Source organism: Ambystoma mexicanum, chromosome 4q (genome assembly GCF_040938575.1).
Source record: "Ambystoma mexicanum isolate Mex_15411 chromosome 4q, UKY_AmexF1_1, whole genome shotgun sequence".
Lineage (NCBI taxonomy): Eukaryota > Metazoa > Chordata > Amphibia > Caudata > Ambystomatidae > Ambystoma > Ambystoma mexicanum.
This window is the reverse complement of record NC_090928.1, coordinates 413,843,818-413,868,942: the sequence shown is the minus strand read 5'-3', so window position 1 is coordinate 413,868,942 and position 25,125 is coordinate 413,843,818. Positions and strand designations below refer to the sequence as shown.

The 25,125-nt window shown below is 46.6% G+C and overlaps 1 protein-coding gene across 4 annotated transcripts in view; it reads right to left on the bottom strand.

Moving 5' to 3' along the window:
• The window catches only part of LOC138467757 (zinc finger protein 2-like), a 1,341,736-nt gene that overhangs the window by 584,961 nt on the left and 731,650 nt on the right, over positions 1–25,125 (bottom strand). For all 4 annotated transcript variants that reach the window (XM_069607988.1, XM_069607987.1, XM_069607989.1 and 1 more), the window contains exon 8: positions 15,773–15,868. In XM_069607988.1, the coding sequence (XP_069464089.1) occupies positions 15,773–15,868 (96 nt within the window). The remainder of the gene's footprint in view (positions 1–15,772; positions 15,869–25,125) is intronic.

Sequence of the window (25,125 nt, the reverse complement as noted above, 5' to 3'; positions counted from 1 at the left end):
TCCGGAGACCCCTCGGCCGTGAGACTGGTAGCTGGACTAGCCTTAGTACGTGTGCTGGTGTGTGTCAGGAATCCAGATGGTACCTCCAGTCCTCCGTCACATTCTCCCCTGATTAAGCATTCCAGTGTCCCAAAACCATGCACACAATCACGTTTACTGCCTCTTCGCAATCGGATCAGATATGGCTCACAGCGATATAGCACTCATTACTCGACACTTACAGCAGTGAGAAAACATACGCCCTTTGTTACGCGGTGGCAGTTGCCATGGAAATTGGGGCATAAACACTAATGCATCTTGATGTCACACGCAAATTTAGTCATGTGACTTCACGGCTCTTAAGCTCCTCCTTGCCCAGTACTCAGCGCTTCTGATTTTGGCTGAAGTGTGTTACGTTCTGTCTTTTTGTGTTACTGTGTTTCCTGGTTTCTTGATTCATAGCCTGTTCTTTGGACTCCGTCTCTTCCTACTCCTCGCCTGTTGAGAGTCACTTTGGGTCTTTCGCTGCCATTGCAGGAAATTGAACCTTGCTTCGCACAACCACGATTTTGCCTCTGGTCTTGACCCTTCTGATACTGTCTTGTCTGCCCAGTTGCTGACTCGGAACGCTCTACAGACTGCCTCATTTCTCCTTTGGATTCCACAAGACCACCTGTTGCCGACACGGAACTCATTACGTATTGCTTTGGTTCCCCCCTTGGATTATTAACTGCCTGCCCTGTTGACGACCCAGATTGTTCCACAGACTGTCTTTTCACTCGGATACTTGCATTTGTGCACGCAGTGGTATTATACTCATCCTTCTGAACATGCTACGTAGTGAGTCCAGAAGCCATTCTCCTCTCAAGTCAGCCGGGTACAGACTAGAGACTTTGTGTGTCCCTTGAGGGGTGACTGGGTAGCATCCTCGTTACGTCGGGCACTAGAAAGGACTTCCTGTCCTCTAGGCGTACGCGTTTCATCGGGAATAGTCCAGTCACCTTGTCAGTGCTTCCAGGCCTTACTTCCAGCGTCTCCACTCTGCTGCTGCACCATAGGAGCTGTCCCACCTCAGCACACGGTAAGGTTCATCTGACATTTCTTCCTTACCCTCCTAGCACTGTTTTACCTTACCTATATCTTGAATATATATTTTCTTGTCTATCTCCAGATGCTTCAGACATCCCCTTACACCTGTTTATTCTACCCTGTATTGCCAGCCACATTGCGGGGTTAATCTATTGCTAGCTATAACCCAGTTCAGGTTGGTGTCATTTATACCTCGTCTTTTATTGTGTTATCTGAGAAAGGACTGTTGCTAAATTTGCCTTTTCTTTCCGGTTCTAGGAGATCTGCTGCACGTGTTTGGGCCCATTCTTCCAAATAATAGATCCCTTGGTATTGGTTTTCTAGCCATACACAGGGTTATATTGTTGGGTAGAATTCATTGTCTACACTCCGTGGGAAATATACAAGGCTTTCCTGACATGTTGCTAGAACCCCGAAAGGTTCCTCCCGGTCGGGCGCTTCTTTGGGAAGGAGTCGCCCTTTACGGGGTGCAATGATAAATAGAGGCCTTACCTTCGGCCTCGAGCGATGTTTGACGAAGTCCTTTAGGTCCACCGGAGGTGACTTCTGGAAGAGCTCCCTCCACCTAGCTAGCCTGTTCTTCAGTGCACGTGGAGTCAGTGCGTTGCACGCGGAACAACCTTCCCAGCTGTGGTCGGGGCCAAGGCAGCGGAGGCAAAGGGCTTGGGGGTCAGATGTAGGGAAGAGCCCCTCGCAGGCTGGACCCCTACTGAAGCCCGCTGAAGTCGACATGCGCCGGGGTGTAGCGTGGTGTAGGAGGACCAAGTACCTAACTGAAAAGAAAAAGACAAAGATAGAAGAATATCTGGGGAAGAACGTGTGGCATTACATGGCCAAAGCCAAACCCAGGAGCGCTGGTGAATTCTGTTCCCTTCGACGTAGAAAAGGGGACTGAGTAGTGGCGCCGGTGGGCAGAGTCAGGCGAGGGCATGCTCCCATGGCCACGCCCCTGTGCACCTCTAAATTTAAAGGGGAAGAAGATTTTTCTAGTAAAAAATGTTCCGTCTTCCGTCCCTCGTGAGGGACGCCCATACAGTATGGAGGAAAGGGGACGGGACGTAAGAGTATGAGGCAAATGCTGTGAATGAAATACAGCATAGTATTCAAGCCAACAAAGATGTAACTGGGCAGCTAGGTTCTTTGCCCCCTACTTTATCTAAATAGCATGACTTAACGGCTGAACCATATGATCGGCCCACTATGAAGCATAATGATACTTTCTCTTCCACCGACAGCTCGGAAGAGATGCGGCAGAGAGATTCAGAGCATCTTAAAAAGCCCTCTATAAGATTTGCTAGTTAAAGAACAGCAGGTAATAAAAGAAGGCCTACTTAAATTGGTCGACATTGTGCTATACAATCCCCCCTCGGGTGGAACTCCAAGGGAACATGGAGTCTATATTGACAGACCCAAGATTATCTTCATCTGTAATCACCATCAACGATACCCCTCTGTCAGAAGAGATAGTGGGAACATCTTGAGGTCTGACAAATGGAGTAGCAAGTAAAATCCAAATATTGGTGGAGCAGACCACCACTAAGATGATACGAGGAACTAAAAATATGAAAAAGAGGGTTCAAAAGAAACATGAGAAGACAAATACATCTCAATCTATGGCGATGACAATAAGCGATAATATGGTCTGTAATGAGACCGAGATTGGCTATGACTTAATTACTACAAGACAATCCAGATTCACTTGGCAGGACAAAGAAGTAAAATCCTTCCCAGGTTCTTTCGATAATTGGATAAAGAATCAAGGGGAAAAAAACACACTTGAAGAAAACACACAGATAAATCCAACTAGCACTGGCACTGGTAATATTTATCTGAATAATTGCAGTAACCTAGACCCCTCCATCACCTTTGGCTTATACTTATAAGGCCAACACTAAGGATTCAATAAAACATTGCACGGTGGATTTCCTGGAACAAATAACAATTGTAGATACGTATGCCACCTTAACAGCCCATTGCTCAATCACTCTAATGCATTAGAAATCATCCACCGCCTCACCCAACTTAAAGCGATTGCCACTACTGATATTTCACTGGTGGAAATACCAACAACTACTAAAGAAGCAAATTGGGCATGGATTCATATTCCCTCCCCAATCATATTGGTACTGGGGATGCTACATGCTTCTCAGAGTTTGGATACAAGTTTATTAAATATGGGGAACCTACTGAAACTAAGTAAAAAAAAACAGAAGGACAATAAGAAAAGAAGGGAATTAAGTTATCGATTTACTTCCCCATCCTTAAACATCAGCATACTGTCATGGAACACCAGGGTTTACAATTCATTCACAAGCAAGGAGGAGGGCCTTAAATACTTATAAAAAGCAAATACAATTGAGTTACAGGAGACATGGCTCATGAGAGAAAGAAACATTGATAGTTACCACCTCCTCCACAGACCTGCTAGACGTAACACAACTGGTAGACCCTTTGGTGGTTTAGTAATAGGTGCGAGAAATTATCTAATGCTAAAAGAATTTGCTAATAGACACAGCCCCTATATTCTATCAGGAGTTGTTAAGATAAAAACCTTGATACCATTAAAATATGACTTATTAACATCTACAATTCAACTGGTTATATGTGCGTGGTAGAATTTATAGAATTCATCAAAGCTATAATTGAGGATTGGCCCAACCAGAACAAAGATGGATTATTTATTGTGATGGGTGCCTTAAACTTTCAAAGACCCCCCTCCAAGGTCATAGAAACATAATTATCAATAATTTTGGTGTGTGTACTATCAGCCTGAATGAAACCTCTGCACTAATTACTGGCAGCTTTACATCATCTTGGCTTATGCAGCCGATAAGTGGCATATCACTGAGTAGAGACATGTGCCCAAATCAAGGAGATATACAGTGAGTAGGGACATAAACAATGAGCAGTGACATATTCACAGAGTTAGTAACAATATGACAAATATTACATACCTGTAATTGTCTTGTATCTGCTTAGATTCACATGCTTTGCATAGGCCGACATCTAGTGGTTGGTGCAGAGTATTGTATAACTTGTTTTCGAAATCGAAAAGGGACGTTGATGTTTGTATTACTATCCCTACTGTGACGTGTACTGTAGCCATGGTCCTTCACGCACTGAGGTTCTCAAACAATAGACACAGAGCCAGAATATAAATACTGAGATGAGCCATATACACTGTGAAGGAAGAAATACACAGAGGGAGAACTACACAGAGGTGTGAGAAATACACAGAGGAGGCACATTAACAATGTGGTGGTAAAATAAAACACACGTGTGTGTTACAAATACCCATGAGCAGGGACATACACAGCCGAATGACACGCACTGAAGAGGGAGAAATGCACATTGAGGAGGCACATAAGCATTGAACAAAGTCATATAGAATAGTGGGGGAAAACACTGTATGGAAAGATGTTCTGAATGATCGACATGTCTCTCATTAGGGCATAATACATGATACAAATGCATAACATGTTGCCTCCTTCCTCTGCTACTCCCTCTGTCCCCCTAATTCTTCTTCCACTCCTCATTTCGCCATCAGCACTTTGAGACATCCCGATAGTAGTATGAAGTGCCATCCAAGCAACTAACTTATGTATTACTAGATTGGTTAATAAGAGCTCTAGTGGTTCAAACCCTCAACAGGGGAACGATTCCCTGCTCCTGTATGTACAGTTATGTTATGTTAAGGAGTTTTGTAAAGCGCATGGTCTCCCGGAGGAATCATGGCACTAGAGAGAAGGAGCCCAAGAGCCAGGCTAAAAAAGCAACAAAGGCGAACAGAAAATCAGAACACGAGAGTGTTTAAGGCTTTCCGTAAAAGCAGGTGATTAGATAGAAGTTTCATAGGTAGAGGGAGGACATTCCAGAGCTGGGCGGCAGCAAAAGAGAAGGCCCGACCCCCACCTGGGAAAGCCGAAACCGCGGCATGCAAAGCAGACCGGAGGCTGCCGACCGCAAGGGGCGATTTGGGGCATAGCGCACAAACTTAGTGTACAAATATTGCGCTCCTTGGTCATGGAGAGCACGGTGAACAATGCAAAGGGACTGAAATTGGATGCGCTGGACCACGGGGAGCCAGTGCAGAGAGCTGTAATGCTCACCTTATATCCACTGGGACGCCACTCAGCCGGATTGGACCACTCACGATCTCGAACCCGTCCCTTGGAATCTGTTTGACCGAAGATTGGGCCTGAAATACAGGAATTTCGGATTTAACTTTACTGTCTCTTGTTGCTTGACTCCCACCTCCCTTGAGGACCAAACCTTCCCCTTTGTCCTCTCCTCACCTTGTTTTCTTGTATTGTGCGCTCTCCGTCCTGCTTCTCGGTGCACGGGTGCATTGCTGATGTGGGCGCGGCGCGACCTAGTTGCTTCACTGGTGCAGGCCCTATGAGTCCAGATTTGCTGTAACTCCAGTCCGACAAGGTAGGTTTGTTGGTTTTGATTTTGATGAACTGTCCTTTTCTTTTCTCTTGACCCTATTAATGACTCCTCTTCTCCCTTTAGGTGCTGGATGAAGGTCGTTGATGGTGTCGCGCTGCTTGGGGGGGGCGAGCACGAAACGGTGAGTGAAAGCGCGATGCGTGGCGCTATTCGCCTTTTTCTTGTGCTGACCTATGTCTCTCTTTTCCCTTGCAGGCTGCTGCAATGTCCCAGAATGCCTGCCGGCTGAGAGAGTATTTAGCGGTGAATAAAGCGTAATGTGTTTCGCCTTCTTGTCTTTTCATGTGCTAACCTGTCTTTTTTCTCCTTTGTAGGTCGATGGTATGCTCCGGAACGGATTTGACCATGAGCAGCTCGAGTGCAGGTAAGCGTGTCATTATTCTTGCTGTTTTCGGAATCGGAATATGAGAACGCTTACTAATGTTGGTAAGCGTGTGATTATTCTTGCTGTTTTCGGAATCGGAATATGAGAACGCTTACTAATGTGTTTTTCCTTCGCTCTCTTCTTCCCAGGATGCGGAGTCCCGCAATTGGAGATGGCGCCGCCGAGATGCTGTTCTCTGGACCAGAGGGGCGATGGATGGAAGCAGGATTCTACTCAAGGTAAGTGTTGTGCCAATGTTGTTCTTGTTCTTTCAGGTACGCGGTTCTAGGAAGGCAGACGAGGATCTCAGGAGCGTGTTCCTCTGCCCGGGCATGGTTTATATAGTCTCCAGGTATCCCTAGGCCTAACCACACCCAAAAAGCTATACCACATAGCTCAGTTCATAGAACTGAGCTATGTGGGGGCATCCATATTTCATCAAAGACCTTTACCAAGTCCAGTTCTCAAGTCTTTTCTCTGAACATGTATGAGCCTGGCGCCAAAGGCGCCAGGACCGATTCCAAGAGGGTCTCAGATGAGATGGGGAGGCCTTTAAGGCCAATATGGAGGATTGTAGCCTGGCTTCAGTGTTTTGCCTAAGAGGTTTAGGGACAGGGATCATGACAAGAGCGCAGTACGGGGGTGATGTGAGCCCCATACGGGGACCCGGTTGCCATCCGTGCCGCCATGTTTTGAAGACGTTGCAAACCGGCCTACCAGCCCCTTAGGCTGGGCCAGATAGACAGAGTTACAGTAGTCTAATTTGCTCATAGTCATGGCGGCTACAACTGGGGGACGTAGTTCACCAGGGATCAGATGGAGTGTCTTTCTCAATATTTTCAGCTGAAGATGACCGGTCTGGCAGACCGCGGATACCTGAGCTGCCATAGACAGATTGTCGGACATAAGGACCCCAATATTTTTTACCTTAGTAGAGGGCTCGGGAGTATGCCTAGAGAGGAGGGCCAGAAGGAGGAAATCCAGAGTGTAGGAGGAGAGCCCACCACCAACACCTCAGTTTTGTCCGCATTCAATTTCAACCAGTTTTAACCCATCCACTCACCCACAGCCGTCAGGCACTTATTCAGACACTCCGACATCTCAGCCTGATCGAGGTCGAGACGTATCAGAAGTTGGGTGTCGTCGGTGTACGAATAGCATCTGACGCTGAAGTAGCGGATAAGGTGCACTAACAGGAAGATATAAATATTGAAAAAAAATGGGGGACAAACCCGGCCCCTGAAGAACACCATAGCTGAGGTGGCAGGACTCATAGGTGAAAGGAGGAAGGGAAAGAGTTTGGGACCTATCCGCCAAGAAGGAAACAAACCAAGCCAGTGCCTGACCCGAAACACTGATCTGGCTCAGGCGGGAGAGCAGGATGACATGGTCGACGGTGTCGAAGCCGCTGACAGATCTAGGAGAATCTAGGAGAATGTAAACCAGCCTGGCCATGTCGTCCTGAACAGAGACAAGGACACTCTCCGTGCCCCTGCCCGGACGAAAGCCAGACTGGGCCGGGTCAAGGAGACAGGAAGATTTAAGAAAAGAGAAAAGAATAGGAGAGACCCGTGATTCAAGAAGCTTCATCAGAAATGGAAGGAGAGAAATAGGTCAGAAATTAGAAGGCAGAGCGGGTCCATAGATGGCTTCTTCAGCAAGTGGATAACCAGGGCAGCCATAAATTCTGGGGGGATAAACCCCGGCTGGCAAGAAATATTCACGGCCGCCGTAATTTCACTGAGGAGGTCAACCGAAACCTCCTTCATCACTGCCAATGATAGCGGATCCGAGGGGGCGCAGGAAATAATTCTCAGCATAGCATTGAGTACCAGGTCTTCAGAGAAGGACGGGAAAGAAGACAGTTAAGTAATAATGGGTTCCTAATAAACTAGGATGGTAAAGAAATGGGTTACAGATGCCTAATGTGGATAGGCCAATGCTAAGAAGTCTGTAACGTTGTGGGACAATGACACACAACAGTTTGGGGAATGGTCATTATACCAAGTGATAATGACTCCTCCCAAAGTCTTAAAGATATTAGCACACAGAGATGTGCGGTTTGTGGCGAGTGGGATGAACTCACCATCTCAATTTATGAGAGCATTGCCATTAGGCACTGGGTTGTCCTGCCTGCTAGTTGATGCATATCCCAATGGGTGCAGATTGTGATCCTGCAGGTTTGCCACTCCCACCAAAGTGATGTACCCCTGGTACAAACCCAAAGGTATTAATAACCTCTCAAGTAAAGGCACCCAAACATCTCACAAGGGGATGTTAAACGCTTCGACAAGCCCTTATCAAGGATTTCTGAAGAAAAAGAAATGTTTGTAAATCCCTCATATCCCCTTATGTGAAGAGAATGGATCCCTAACCATGGGAGGTTATTTGGACAGGACTTCATTACAAGTCCCTCAGAATGAGAATTCCTATGGCGACACACGCGCAGGCCCATCAGACCAGCATAGCCATTCATTTCAGCATGGCATTTAAGGAACAGAATGAAATAAGTTCCTGAACTCACCGAACAAGGAACTCGCACAACTCCAATCCCTGCAGTTGTAAGAAGATGCAACGAGATGCTGAGGGTAATCCTCCTGCAGCCATGGAATTCTGCAAGCAGATGAATATTCACCGGAAGAAATCCAAGATAGCGAAAACATAGAAAGATGCAGAACTAAGAGGTAAGATGGATCATATAATTATGCAATGCAGAAAGACTCATTTAGACAGATTTGAACATCTGTTGGAGGGCATGCAAAGCAAAGACCAAGCTAAAACCCTCGGACAAACATGTACTAGCCCCAATTGCTACGAGGAAATTAATAATGAAATTGAGATTAGGTTTACTACTGTTATGGAGGACTGAAAGGGAGTAACAAATATGCCTAAACGGAACAGTAAGGCCTCTACCAGCAGTCTCCGCCGGTCTCATTGAGACAACCGTCCCCCTTCCTTACAGGGAGACCTGCAACCCCATATGCCCTGGAGGAAGCACTGGATTTGGAGGCTTTCCTGTTACATCAAAGATGGCCGCCACCGTACCTAGGTGCACACCAGGCTCCACTGGGCATGCAGCACCATGATTGGCTGGTGAACCAGCTAGAAGCAGCCAATCTCCTGCGCCGGCAGGCAAAGCCGGCCCCCACAGAAGGTCAAGACACAAGATCTCTACCAGCAGTCTCTGCCTGTCTCAGCCGCATTGAACGCGATACGCATGCGTCACATCAGGTACTGGACTCTAAAACAGTATTTGGACCATGGGCCCTGCCTAAATCCCCCTCTACTAATGCTCAATGATGTATGCTAGATAACTCAGTTTTATATATATCCCAACATGTGCCTGCACTGGCCTATCATAGCATGGCCATCCAAAATGTATCAGGGATTGCTCGCTGCCTACCAGTTGCACAATCAGACTTCGTCAACAAACATTACAGTGCGAGTTCTCCATGCTTGCAAGATACTGTTGCATTACATAGTACGCTGCGCGTACGGCTTCACTGCCACCCTGTGATCCCTCTGCTGCCCCCCACCCCTGCACACGTTTCCTCAGATCCGTGCTCAATTATGGGAAATTCTCCTCAGTACCATGCTCAAACTCCCGACTGGAAGTCAACACAGCATTTATTCATGATACTCCGACTGCGACACACAGCCGAGTTGCCATGATTAACAATACACCCCTCATAAGCACGAACACGTCCCTCAGCAGTTACATCTGCTCAACAGCTGCCCCCCGCCAACGTCAGCATCGCATGCAAAACGCGCTTGCCCTGCTCTCCTAGCACCTCTCCTAATCAAGGACCACAGTGCGCAAATCGCACGCACAAAACTACAATCCCCACAATCCCGCACATGCGCATTCAGCATCTCCACACACGGCCCACATTACATCTCTGCAATAAAGTAGCCCAAACTTCACCCCAAGAAACATACACTAGGAACTCACGCCTCAGGTTGCGCATCAGCTTGAATTCAGATGAGTATCCTGCTGCTGCTCCCCTGTCCAGTAACAACCCCCTCTAACAGTAACAAAGTTACTATGCTACCCCTACTCACCACCTCCATTCTTGCACTACAATGTTATGCACAAGCCAACATTCAATAACAGGACATTGCTCACAACCCCGCTACCAGTACAAACTCACCACCCTCACACCTTGCAATATGTCACGACTGCATCTCTGATACCGAACAGAAGGCTAGCCCTAAATCCTGATTCAAAGCTTTAAGTCTCCCTTTAAACTACCATCCTCTTCAACATCAAACTCCAAGCAATCCCTCCACTTATCCCATCCCTGGACCCCACCAAAATCCACAGCATCCACAATAATCAAACTTCACCTCTTCAACAGACACCTCCCCACTTAGCCTTTCTGAATCAAGCCTCCTCATCACCAAATACAACCTCGACACTCTACCCATCACTGAGAGCTGGCTTCATGAATTATCTGGCCCTGCCCTAGCCCTAGCCATACCCACGGGATGTACTATTCTGCACAATTACATACCCACCTCAAGGGGATGCAGAGTTGCTATGGCTGCGAGATAATCCATTCCCCTTAGACAAGTTCATACATCCATTGATGGGAATACTGAATTTCTTTCACTCAAACTTTCACCATCCCCTACTTGTACTATCACCAATCACCTCATCTACCGCCCTCTGGGCCCATCTCTAAACTTTGAGCAAAATATACTCCATATTCTCCAGGATAACCTCAAAGCTTCCTCTAAAGTTATCTTGCTAGGAGGCCTTAACCTGGGCCTCCATGATCCTAATTACCTACATTCCAAATCATTATCAGACGCTCTCAACACACTTGCCTTCACGCAACGCATCACTAATCCCACACACAACAAAGGCTGCACACTGGACTGGATCGCAGACCACAACTGCCAAATCTCCACCGACGCCAACACACCCAGTCCTTGGTCTGACCACCATATTATCAATTTCTCTATCACACAGCTAAACAAGCCAATAGCACTAACCCAACCCACTTCCTCCTGCTGTCACAAGGAGCTCACAGAAGCTCACAAGAGACAATATCATACCCCTCATCAACACTCTTTGCCTTCAGGCTCCCTTTGCCTCTAACCCCATTTTACTAGTGGATACCTACACTTCAATCCTCTCTAAGGCAGTGAACAACTTAGCCCCCCTTGTATCCCATAAAGCAAAGATTGTCAGACACTCCAATTCATGGTTTACCCCTGACCTCCTAGAACTACATACCTTGAAACGACAAGAACAGTTAACTTGGCTAAATGAACCTACCATCTCTGCAAAACAGGATTTCACCAAAGCCTCCAAACAATATAAATCTGCCATTATCACAGCTAAGTCCAACTTCTTCAACACTAGAATCAGCAACGTCAAGTCAGATGCAAAATACATTTTCACCATATACAGAGAACTGGAATCCCCTGCAATTCCCCCCACAACCATCATCAAAGACAAGAGTTGGTGCTCAAGCATCCAAGAGGCACTCTTAGGTAAAATTGACACCTTGAATAGGAAGATCCTATCTTAAGAAATGACATTCAATATAGTACCCATGACCACTAGCAACAACTCCTCACCACCCACCCCCGACCCCTCCACCACTCCGTTCTTCTTCAGAGACCTCTCCGAAACCGATGTCACCAAACTGATTAATAGTCTCAAACCTTCAAAATGCAAAGGCAACATATGCCCTGCACTCCTTGTCAAAGACTGTGCCGACATACTAACTCCCATCATCACAGCCATCTTAAACACCTCCATCGCTCAAGTACTGTTCCAGCCAACCTCAAAGAAGCTTGGGTACTCCCTCTCCTGAAAAAAATATCCCTAGACCCAGCCATCCCCTCAAACTACAGGCCGATCACTACTGTCCCCTTACTCCTAAAAAAATCTTGGACCGAGCTGCCTACCTACAAGTTCAGTAGTTCCTGGAGGACAATAACATCCTAGGGATGCGTCAATCCGGTTTCCGCCCAAGGCACGGTACGGAATCTGCCTTGCTCAATCTAAAAATCAATTAGACGAGATTAGGGACAAAGGCAAGTCTGCCCTGCTCCTCCTCCTAGACTTATCTGCGGCATATGACCTGGTCAACCACCAGATCCTCTGCCACCACCTCACCACTTACGCTCATTTCTCACCTTCAGCCACTGCCTGGATAGCATCTTTCTTGAATGGAAGATTCATGAGGGTTTTCTCAGAGATCGCCAACGCCTCTCCCTCTCCCATCACCTGCAGTGTGCCACAAGGATCCTGCATCGCCCCAATGCTTTACAATATTTTTACCAGGCCCCTTTTCCAGATATTAGATTCCCTTGGCATAGCTAACTTTGCCAACACTCAAATCCGGATTCCCCCTCTCAGGCAACTACTTAGAAATCTCTAACACCCTTAACATTATCTAATCCACAATTCAGACGTGGATGGCAGCCAATCATCTCTGTATCAACAGTGACAAAACAAAATTCCTGATTGTTTGCCCACCAAGCACCCTAAAAACCCTCAACAATCAATATTCAGCCTTCAAAATCGACAATTGCTTAATTCCTGTCTCAAACACTGAAAAGACCCTAGGGGTCTACCCTAGATGCATCACTCACCATGACTAGACAAGTAAGTGCCATTGCCTCCTCAGCAGCCTACGCTACCAAAGTCCTTAATGCAGCCAGACCCTTCCTTTCCAAGAACAACTGCCTAACCATTGCCCGGACAATCATTGGCTCCAAGATCGATGACTGCAACATCTTATTCAATGGCACCTCCTCTAAAAACATCCTCCAACTTCAAGTCATCCAGAATAACGCCCTCAGAGTAGGCCTGAACAACCCGAAAACAGAGCACATCTCGAGAGCTAGAAGAAACGCACAATGGCTCCCCATCCCCATCGAGGAGCGGATCACTTTCAAAACACTCTCTCTAATACCCACAAGTACCTTTCCAACACAGCACCACCATTCGTCTCCAAAAGAATTAACAAAGCCCACTCCTCGAGACCCACTAGGACCCCTTACACTGATAGACTAATTATTTCCAAAGTGAAAAGATGCAAAGCCGGAGGCTCCAGCTTCTCATAGTTTGCTACCAAGCACTGGAACGACCCTCCCACCATCCTTGAGGGCAGAGAAATCCTACTGGAACTTCTGAAAAGCATTAAAAACTCAGCTTTTCACCTAACTGAATCCCTCCCCTCACACCTATCGCCAGGAACCCTCTCCTGCCCCACCGCCCTACTGCTTGCTTTGTTTTATAATTGCCATTGGCTTTATACCGATGTATGATTTTGTATGTTTTTGTTTGATAATTGCCATTTGGTTATACCTATGCTACCTTGTATTTGTATGTAACTATGCCTGTATCACACTAGCTTGACTAGTACTTTGTACCTGCAACAGCGTCTCAATGCCTAAGGGTTGTATGCACGCTTTGAAAATGAAATGCATAAATAAATAAAACTAATGACCATATTCGAATAACCTGTCCCATTGTCAATACATCTAGAGTAAATATTTTGGAGGCAAAAGATATTCGGAATAAAATGACAGTCCCATCTAAAAAAGTATTAGTCCAAAGCAGAAGATATTGAGATTTGGAGTTGCCTCGTGTAGTCTTTTTAAAAACATGTTTTGAAGAACATATTGAAAACAGAAACAGGAGGTCTCTATTGTGTACATTGTTTGCAATCATAACCTTTCTGTAGATGATTTATGTAGTGCAATAAAAGGGGTGAAAGTGAATTTGACATTTGTGTTTTCTCAAAAAAACATGAAAATATTTGAATGACTAAATATATAGTTTTATCATAGAAAATGAACACTTAAGCTCAATGTCAAGAGAATAAAAATACAAGAAAATGACATAGGAAAAAGGGTTTTTTTTCATTTAAGCTGTTATGAACCACACTATTGCAGTTAGTGTAGAACTAAGGGCAATATTACATGAAATGTGCCCTTGCACGTTGCAAATAGGTATGGCATGTGCAGCATGGCAAAAATTGTCCACATTCAAACATTAATTTCTGGAATATATATTTGCATGGGGAATGATTTTTGTGTCCTATGCATAACTGCACCACATTGATGACGTTTATGTAGTACTGGAGGTTTAGGAGGTGGAGCTTGCAGTTACCAAACTAAAATATGCCTCTCCCTCGGATGCTATCCCCTTGAGGATTTTGAAAGATATTTCTGCCTAAATTTCCATATGGCTGACAGAAGCGGTTAACAACTCTTGTCGATCTGGGTCCATCTCACCTGAGCTTAAGCAGGTGGCTGTTATTCCGCTTCTGAAAAAGCCTTCATTAGATCCTACTTCCCCGGCAAATTTTCGACCTATTTCTTTACTCCCGTTCTGTATGAAATTAATGGAATCTCTTGTTTCTCCCCTGCTTACGTCTTTTCTTGAGCCCTCTTCCTTTCTAAATCCGTTCCAGTCTGGTTTTTGCCCGGGTCGCGGGACAGAGAGTATCCTGGTCTCTGTGTACAATGACCTGTGTCGGCTGGCCGATGAGGGTAGAACAGGCGCCTTTAATCTATTAGATTTATTGACCGCGTTCGATACAGTGCACCATCAGGTGCTATTGGATCATTTGGCTGTGGCCAGTCTATCTGGTCAGGTTCTGGCTTGGTTTGCATCTTTTTTGGCCGACTGTAGCCAAATATTGACTTTTGCCTCCTTTTTCTCAGCTGCTGCTGCGATGCTGCTATGTGGGTTCCCCCAGGGATCGGCCTTCTTCCCGGCTCTCTAACATCTACATTCAGCCTCTTGTTCTGCTCAACCGCTCCTTCGGCTTTAGGTGTTACTCTATGGTGATGATACACAGATCGTTCGGCTGGATACTTCCCAGCCGGACTTAGCATCTCAGTTTAGGAGATGCTTGGCTGCCGTGAGTGGATGGGCAGCAATTGGCTGAAATTAAATGTGGACAAGACCCCGGTCCTGGTGGTGTACCTTTCTTGCGGTCCCCAGCGGGCTGCCATTGGGACTGTCTTGACCTGGTCTCCCGCCTTCTGTCCCACTGAACTGGGGACGTGCCCCTCTCCGGTCTCGGAGGTAAAAAATCTGGGAGTCATTCTCTCCGCTTCATTGTCAATGAATGCCCAGGTCGGGGGCATTTGCAAGGCTGGCTTTTTTCAACTTCGTGTCCTCCGCAGGGTGTTGCCGCCTCTTCCTGTTCGATTTACGCCTTTAGTCACGGCCTTGTTGGTATTAAGTCAACTAGATTATTGCAACTCCCTGCTGCTGGCACAACCTTTGTACCTGCTGCACCGGATACAACTTCTTCAAAATTACACGGCACATATTTGTACTGGCACTCCTTACGGGGCTCACATCTCCTCTGTTCTTAGATCATTGTACTGGCTGCCAGTCCTTCAGCGTGTGCAATTTAAATCACTGGTGATAGTACATCAGCGCTTTATGGGTCAGGTGCGGAGTATCTTCAGGAAAATTTCGGTCCTTATGAGCCCTCTCACGAACTACAGTCCAAGGGCTCCTGTCGCCTCGTTGTTCCTCACTATCAGTTTGAGCGACTTGGGGGACACTCATTCTGGGTGGCCGCTGCTAAATTGTGGAACACTCTGCCCACTCTACTAAGATGCACTGATAATCATATGGCTTTCCGTCGATTTTTAAAAATGTATCTGTTCTACATCTATCCTTTTTCTTCTAGCTGATCTTTTTTCTCCTCTGGTCTCTGCTAGCGCCAAGATGCTTCGGCGAGTGTGTGCTTTAGAAAATACATTAACATAACATAACATAACTGGGCCCTGTCTGCATACGCGATATTGTAAACATTATTAGATTTAGGTAACATCCCTGATGGATGAGCAGTTAGCCAATAGTCTACAGTACTGAATATTTTTCCAATTTTTACTCACTGTTGCTACTCCTTGCAGTCACAGCCGCTTCTTGAAAATATGGTTCCTCTTCCCGTTCCAGACTTAATGAAAACACAGCTGTGACAACTGGACCATCTATTATCGTGAAAATAAATACCGATGAGATAACAACTGAGAAACGTCAAAGAACGATTGCAAAACTAGCAATCATTTTTCAGCTTTCTAGAACACATGATAAACTAAATACCTCTGGGTCAAACAAAATGCAAGCCTAGTATGCATGTTTTCATTGTAACTTTACTTTCATTATGTGGATTTACTAATGGCCAGCTGCATGCATTGTTTTAAAATATCTTTTTATTGGCTTTTTAGAGTCATAACAAAGAACAAGAAAACAAGGCCCACAGATCCCAGTACCCTCATTGCCTTCCTCATCTCTTCGCAGCCCTCCCGGTGTACATAACGTGTGCATATCATCATCCATGAGTTGCCAATGAGTCCAAGTTTCCATAGTTCTGTACTTCATCCATTAGTTTGTTACCCCTCGTTTGCGACTTCATTATTAGGACTCCCCCCCCCCCACTTACATCATCAGGGTGGTAAATCGTTCGGGGAGGTTTGTAAATCATTAAGGAGTTTACCCAGTCCAACTCCAGGTCACTCATTTCCTCTTTCTTTTACCTTTCATGCATTAGCAATTTCTCAGCTTCCACCCATTCCTGTAAATTCAACAATCATTGGCTCAACAAGTGGCCCTTCGAGCATTTCCAAGAAATGGCTATTCAGCGCCTTTCTAATAGCAATAAAAAGGAAGCTGTTTTCTTCTTGCACCACTCTCTTTTTCCCTCCTGGTATAACCCCCAACAAGCATATCTTGAGGGAGCAGTCAAGCTTCCGCTCCCCGCATCCCCCCAGTAGATCATTTATCCTGGTGATTACCCTGCACCAGAAGTCTTGCCATTGGGCACTCCAAAACCATGTGCCTAAACCCTGCCAAGTCACAACTACATCTGGAACATTCATGTGTATTACTCGGTTTATCAGGTGTAGTTTCTGGGGAGTCATGTAGACTTGTTGTAAAATGTTGAATTGTACTACTTTGCAAAGGGTCACCCTACATTTCCCCTCCGCCCACCGGAACTCTGTCAATTTGCCAGCTGCATGCACGTTTAAGAGATACACGGGACAGGTGGCTCAATGGTTTGACACAGGGGTAAAGGTACTTCCGCTCTTGGTGTGATGAATCCTATGGAGTCCTCACGAAAACCCTACCTAAAGTCTCCTCTCAGTTGGCCAGGGAAAGGCAGATGCTTCCTGATTCTGACTCTGGTGGCGGTGTTAGCTCGGAGGATCACCTGGGAGGAGAAGGGCCCCAGGGAAACAGGAGGACTTCATTGGATAAGACGCAGTGGTTGTCTACCTCCAGGAAAGGGGTATCATTAATGCCAGTACATGTAATGGCATGTTGCCAAAGAGTCCAGGTATTCCCTAAAGTTAATTATAACAGTGTGAGTGAAGACTATTGTAATTGGATATATATTAAGGGTGAGACAAGTTCTTGCCAGAATTATAACGCTCCCAGAAATAGGAAATTCTATAAGTCCCAGAAAAAGCTTACAGAGAGGTCTTTAAGAACTACCAATTTGAAACTGGAAAAATATCAATACTCTGTAAAACCAAAAATATATCTTTATCCTTGTGATACTCCTTTGAGGAATATGCTTAAGGAGAGAAATAAACTTGGTGGGGAAAATATTACTGAAAGAACTGACGTTTTTGATAGAAACTTCAAGTCCCTGAATTCCCAGAGTGGTAGCAAACAGTAAGACAGAGGCAAGTGATCACAGTTCAAACGTGTTTATTGAAATCAATTTGGTTTGAAAAACGCCTCTCTAATCCTAAATATAAATATGGTGAGCAGGCTACGACCATCAAAAAATAATAACGCAGTCCTAGTCGAGTCTGCCAAAATAAAAGGGCCTATACTAATAAACCTATTACCAGTCTTTACTTCTATATACAAATAGTATGGGAAACAATGTTATGCAAAATAAAAGTGTTCAAGAAATTATATGTCAGGATATTCAAGCCGTTGGCTTCCCTTAGACATGTTTTCAGCACGGGACAAGGCGGCACACTCAAGTTTAGCACACTCTTTGGCTTCTCGAGCATGGGGATGCAGTTCAAAACAACAACCGGAGCTTTCTGTGCCAAAGTCTCTTGGGCAGTGCTCCAGATAAGATTTTCCGGTGGGAATTTTTTACGCATGATTTTTCAAATTAGAGAGTAAATGCAATTTCAAGAGAGTAAAAATGAGTTTTCTCCTCTGCAAGAGAGTAAATCCTATCCAACATACACCCAATGCATACGTAAAATCAGACCTGTAAAATCGGACCCGTAGACCAAAAGAGTTGTAGATCAAAGTTGTCTGGCTTGCCTTTAACCATTTTATTACACTTGTGGTACGTGCTACATACACAGCTTCATTTTCAAAATTCTGGACCCTAGAAACTCTTAAGAACTACTATAGATAGAGACTAATGTATTGCTTGCAGAGGGAGTGTGAGAAAGCAAGTGTAAGAATATGATTTACTTACAGGAACTTGCACACATAATCTCAGCAACAGTCACGAACTGCTAAGCTACCTTCCCTGCTGTCTGCTGCAGGAAATTAATGTGGATCCCCACATTGTGTACAAAACCAAAAACATGATTCTGGCAATAACAGTTGGGAAGAAATGCAGACAAGTGCATAAGTTGCAAACTGGTCCCAAATCCCTGCTTCGACATTAAAGTGTGTGATCCTGGGCAACTAATTTTGCCACTGTGTCTTTTTAGCAAAAACAGAAATGTCTATTTATTGCCAACTACTTACTACTCAAAAAAGCCTCACTGACCCATTTTCAACTGTTTGAACTATACCATTAATAGTAGTGACCATTTATATAATGCACATGACAAAGGGCCTAATTCATTGAGCGTTTTCCAATGGGGTGCTGCCATTATAAAAGGTTTCTGTGAATTAGGCCCAAAGTGTATATGTCTCGTGGCTTACTCCTTGCTGCTTCTTTAATATAAATTCACATGAACTCCTCGAGTATTAATAACTCGCCTGTACCTTCCCCCATCTTCTACTTCCATCATAGGTGAGCAGTCTTGATTGCCAGATAGGTTTCTTCCAAGAAAGTCAAGAATCTGCATCTCTGGCATGACACGCATCACAGCCAATTTAGCCCATAATCGCTAATCACATCAGGGGGAGTAAAGAGTGGAAAAAAAGGAACTACTGGTACTCTGGCTGCATCCAAAAAGGAGGGAGTGGGGTGGCCAGACAGATGGGGCAGGTAGGCAAGGGGGGAGTGTGGGACGGGACCAGGATCAAACCTTGCCTGAACTGTGAAGCAGGGATTTTAATCCACTCTGCAGATTTGACCACATAGCTTCCGAGGTTTACTTGGTACAAATAGTTTGGATTTCAAGGCCAACAGTAATGATGTCTTATAGAGTTTACTTACAAAAAACACAAATTGCATAATAATGCCACATGACAACATGTAAATACTTACAGCTGCGTGTTAAGCGAAAAGAATATCATTGCGGCTTTAATGTTCACATCCTGAATGGTATACTATAAGTCCCAGAATGCAAGATAATGTCAACCTGAAAGATCTAGTTAACCACACAGTACTTTCAGTGATTTAAGACATGTAATAAAAGATGTTGTATAATAAACTCAGATTGGAGTTGGAGATATGGAGATTCTTTGCAACAAACCTCCAGCTCATTGTTATTCATGATGTTGAAAACATTTGATTAGTGACTTAAAGCAACTTTATTTTTTTTGCGTGTCAATATAGCAGACATCATAGATATATAAAGCACCCATTTAATGATGTGTTAATATAAACACATAACTAAATGGGCGCTTTGGTTTGCTCACTTTAACTATCATGCATATGAAAGGCTCTGCCACTAATAAAAGAAATGTGTTTGCTGGTGCAGATCCAAGAAACCTTTTGCACTCCAGTGCCATCTATTGGAGGACAGTATGCTTTTTAATGAAAATAAATAAAGTGTAAACGGTACGGAGAAGAAAATTAAATGCTCCGTAATGGCCATAATTGCATGCGTAAAATGGCCCTATACGCAGCTTATCTGGAGAGCTGTTCTTGGCCAATCAAAGTTTCTTAATTACAACTTCCTGGGTTATTTTTCGATTCACCCCGGGTCTCCCTCTGCCGGGCTCAGACCAACCTTAACACAAAACCATTTCGGGTGATTCACTGTTCACCCCGCTTCCCCTCAGCCGGGCTCAGGACCACTTTAACACAAAGCTTTTAATCTAACTCCCTCCGCCAGGCTCAGACCAACTTCATCTACTTTTTGAAGCTTTCTGTACTTCAAAAATCGAAGACTTTCGATTGTGCGTGGGATTTTGCTCAACCCGTCTCAGGACCACTTCGATTCACAATTACTCGCTCTATTCTTGATGTGATCTCTTTCTCACTTTCACTTTGCCAATTCTCAGCTGGATATCTTACAGAGACTTTCGACTGAGCACCCACGCGGTGCCCGACCATTTTGTCAAAGGTATTGTATCTTGCTTTAAAAGTTCAATCACTCATCATCAGTTCAATTTTACTTGCGTCCTTTATCACACGTGCTTTAACAATGTTCGTTCCAGCGCTCGCCATAAAATGTTGCTGTTTGCAACCTTGGCTTCAACACAGACGATCTTGTATCAGTCTCCCCAAATCAGCGGCTCTGTTGATTTCACTGACGCTGCTTTGTTCTTGGAGCCAAGGACAGTACCACAGCAGCTGGCGCTTCTCCCCGCTTTGATTATTGACGTGGGAGGGCCCCGGGTAACTCCGACACACAATGCAGGATTCTTCAGCCTAGTTTCCTGGTCTTACGCTTTCTATTTTTGAGGTTTCAGGAAAGTAACAGTTCCTTGTCAAAAAGGACAAGGGAACTTCCCTTCCCTCCTTGCAATCCCCTTCTGTTTTGCAGTCTTTCTTCTCTCGCTAAACTGCCATCTCGGAACTGCTGTTTCCTCGTGTGCATTGCCCAGAGTGTTCTCTTGTGGGCCGCCTTTTATAAGTGTAGGGAAGCTTAATGAAAGTCAGCTGTGTGTGATGGCCAGTAATTGCCTGACCTCGCCTGACCATTGTTTTGGGACACGTCAGGTGTACGGCTGGGCTGTTAGTCTGTTTAACCTCATAGCGGGCTGTCCGTGTGCAAGTGTTTGTGCTGTAAAGGGTGGTGGGGGGGTTTAGTTCCTAAATATCCTACTTGGTAAGATGGGATAAAGGTGTTACAGGGAAGGGGAGACCGCGTCTCTCCATCTGGTGTCCCACTCCCCGAAGAGCCCTCACCCAGGTGATCCTCCCGCACTGACCCACCCCCAGGAACTAGATCCAAAAGCGATGGCCATGTCCTGGCCACCTGGATGACAGATCCCCGACGACTAGTGGGCGAGGCGCCTTCTGGTTTCTCACAAGAGGCACAGGGTTGTACAGTACAGACCATTTGGATTAATGACCCACACCTGAGGATGGCTCAGATGCATAAAAGCCCCCCCTCAGGTGCAGTCCATTAGATCAAGGTGGAAGGCGGCGAGGTGGCCTAAGCAGCAGCACTCTCCACAAAGCAGCAGAAGAAATAGTGGAAGAACCAGGACGCCGGGACATGAGCAGCGAGAGAAGCTGATGATGGTCCTGAGAGAGGGGTGTCGTCTCAAGATTTCAGCTGCAGTGGTTGCACAGAGGAAGGTGCACCCATTTGTGATTTTTACCACTGTGCAGCGTCCAGTGCTGGCAGGCGAGCACCGTAGCGCTGGGGGAACTGCAAGGGTTGTGAGATGCGGGAGGTTGTGCAGGAGAAGTTGCCGGACCACGCCAGAGAAGTTAACTGTTACGCTCACCTGGTATCCACGGGGACGCTACTCTGCCCGGGTTGGTTGCTGGAATCTTCTCCCCAGTTTCCCTGGATGTTGTCTACGGAGGATGTTCAGCCTTTTTGTGGAATTAGGCGTGCTCTCCGTCCTTGCTTCTTGGCAGGGTCACGTTGTCTTCTGTGGGCGTGTGTGACTAAGTTACTTCACTGGCACATGCCCGTTTAAGTGTCTCTCAGGTGGGTCTTATTGCAGCAGTTCTGTATAGCGTTGTTATCCTTGCATGCCTTTCTTTGTCTAATAATGACTTTTTGTTCCCTTAGGGGTGCGGAGCTTCAGCGTGGTGAACTGGTCAAGTTGGGCCTCGCCGATAAATGATGGCGCGTGATGGGCGCTATAATGCGGTGAGTAAGCGCTATGCGTGGTGCTGTCTTGTCTTGCTTTTGCTAACCTGTTTTCTTCCTTCCTTACAGGTCGCGGTGCTTCTCCAGCGTGTGTGGAACTCCGGAGCGGTGCCGGCCGGGAGGCGACCAGCCAGGCAAGCTTCTTGTGCTGTTTGTAGTTTAGCAATGTCAGAGTATGCCTTTTGTAATATTGTCCTCTTCTTTCAGGTCTTTTGATCCGGAAGGTATGCAGTGTCCAGAAGAAGCTGTTCACTGGAGCTGAGAGCGGATAACAGGATGGAGATTGCAGGTAAGATGCTGCTAACGATGTCCCTTTTGTCTCCTCTGCAGGTTCGCTTCTCCGAGGCTCGTGGGTATCACAGGACACAGTGAGCGTCACGTTGCAGTCTGCAAAGTAACGCAAAGCGTGCTTTGTTGCTTGGGTGTTGTTTAAATAGCCTCAACAAAGTAGTCCAGGTAAAGTAGTCCCTAGGCCACCACACCCAAAACACTATACCGCATAGCTTAGTTCCTAGGAACCAAGCTATGTGGGTGCCTCCATGTTAGCTGCAGACCCTAATGAAAAAAGTAGTCCCCTTTTACACATGTTCTTCAAAGTGTATGAGCCTGGCACCAGAGGCACCAGGACTGGCTCCAAGAGTCTTGGCAGTGGGTGCCAGGCCTTCAAGGCCTTAATGGAGCCCCGATCCCTGATCCTACCTGGCAAGTGGACTTGCCAGTGGGGGTCTGGGGTGAGGGTCGTGACATGAACGGGACGAGCTGGGAGCAGCAAAGCACACACACGCCACCTGTGAGTTCACTGTCGAGTTGTGACCCCGGAGCACTGCGTGGTTACTCATTGCATGAACCCAGACTCACTATTGAATAACGACCTAATGTAAAACAGATTACCGACTAGAACATATAATGAGCTGATTTAAACCAACACATTTGGAAGAAAGAGGCTCAGAAGGTCCCATCTGATGGAGGTGGTTGCTATATAGTGGGGATAAGGACAGCCAGCCACACAAAGGGGCAATATATAAGGAACAAGTTACTTACCTGTAACTGTTGTTCTCCAGCATGGGTCTGGCATGGATTCACATGCTCATGAATATTCCCCGTCGTCAGGCCGGGAATCCTCGGTATGGAAAAAATCAGTATCAGTTTCGTTTCTGATCTGTCTTCCTCAGTAGTAACCAATCACTGGTCTCTGGATCATACTGTCCCCAGCCAATGACTGCCCTCTCCCTAAGCCCCAGCCCTGGCAGCCATCCTCAGATTTGGTAGCACGTGAAGTGGCAGTATGACCAAGTGAAGAGCTGCAGAGGGGTAGGCAGGAGGGTTCGCATGTGAATCCATGCCAGACCCATGCTGGAGAACAACAGTTACAGGTAAGTAACTTGTTCCTTCTCCAGCATGGGGTCTGGCATGGATTCACATGCTCATGAATATAAGAATACATATCAGTATACACATGCACAACCACGGGAGGTGGCAAAAGGCTCAATATCAAGCAATACAACAACTCAACATTAAGCAACTCTTACCTCCTCACCAGGCTCACCTTAGGCAAACAGGTTGCGCAGCACTGCCTGGCCGACTCTGGACTCCTCCCTGGAATCCCGGTCGACGCAGTAGAATCTCGTGAAGGTGTGCGTCAACCTCCACGTAGCAGCCCTGCAGATGTCGAGCAGGGGCACACCAGACAGGAACGCCGTAGTAGCAGCGATCGCTCTGGTCGAATGGGCTCTCGGACGGCCGGGCAGCGGTCGGTTTGCCAACCGGTGACAGTGCATGATGCAGCCGGAGAGCCATCTGGAAATGGAAGTCTTCGAGAGAGCCTTCCCTTGATTCACAGGTCCAAAGTTCACAAACAGCTGTGATGTCTTCCGGAAACTCTTCGTGTGGTCCACGTAGAACTTCAGCGCTCTAGCTACATCTAGCGAGTGCAGAGTCCTCTCAGCCGGCGACGGGAAGAAAACTGGCAACACCAAGGGCTCGTTGAGGTGGAAGTCCAACAGCACCTTGGGCATGAAGGAGGGGTGCGTCCTCAGCACCACCCTCGTGTCGTGAAAAGTCAAGTATGGAGGCTTGCAAGACAGGGCCTGGATCTCTCCCACTCGTCGTGCAGAGGTGATGGGCACGAGGAATGCTGTCTTCCACGACAGAAACTTCAACGGCACTGAATGCATAGTCTCGAATGGGGCCCCCAAGAGCCTAGTTAGTACCACGTTGAGCTGCCACGCCGGGGGAGGGGCCTTCACCGGCGGGAATGATCGGAACAGTCCTTTCATAAATTCCTTCACCAGACGATGAGACCACAAGGACGCCCGTCCTGTAGTTCTGGTGTAACGTGAGACGGCAGCCAGGTGTACCTTGATGGAAGCGTGAGATAGGCCAGCCTTGGCCAAAGACAGTAGGTACAGCAATACTTGAGGGGCCGTAATCCGCAGAGGGTTAATCTTCTGTGCCCGCCACCAGACAGAGAACCTCTTCCATTTGTGTCCGTAGCACTTGAGAGTTGAGGATGCCCTGGCCTTTGCAAGAATCTCTCTGCAGTCGGCCGGGATGTCGTATCCTCCAAACTCTAGTGCTGCAGGAGCCAGGCCTGCAAGTTCAGCGACTCTGGTTCGTGATGAAGAATGGCGCTTCCTTCTCTGGAGAGAAGATCCACGTCCGTCGGCAGCTTGACTGGTGTGGACGCTGACAAGTCCAGAAGGTCCGGGAACCAGACCTGCCTCCGCCATGCCGGCGCCACGAGGATCATCCTGCACCGGGACCTCTTGAGCTGGTTCACGAGCCGGAGTAGCAACGGCAACGGCGGGAATGCATAAAGGAACAGGCCGTCCCAGGGGAACGAGAAACCATCGCCCATGCTCCTCGGTTGGGGAAACCTGCTGGCGAACCTCTGGCACTTGGAGTTCGCTGCCGTCGCGATGAGATCGATCTGGGGTTCGCCCCATCGTCGGAAGAGTCGGTCCACTTGATCCTGGCGCAGTTCCCACTCGTGGCACGAGCGCAGCTCCCTGCTGAGTGAGTCGGCAATGGTGTTTTTTATCCCTGCCAGATGAAAGGGTACCAGAAACATCCCTTGGGCGATGGCCCAATGC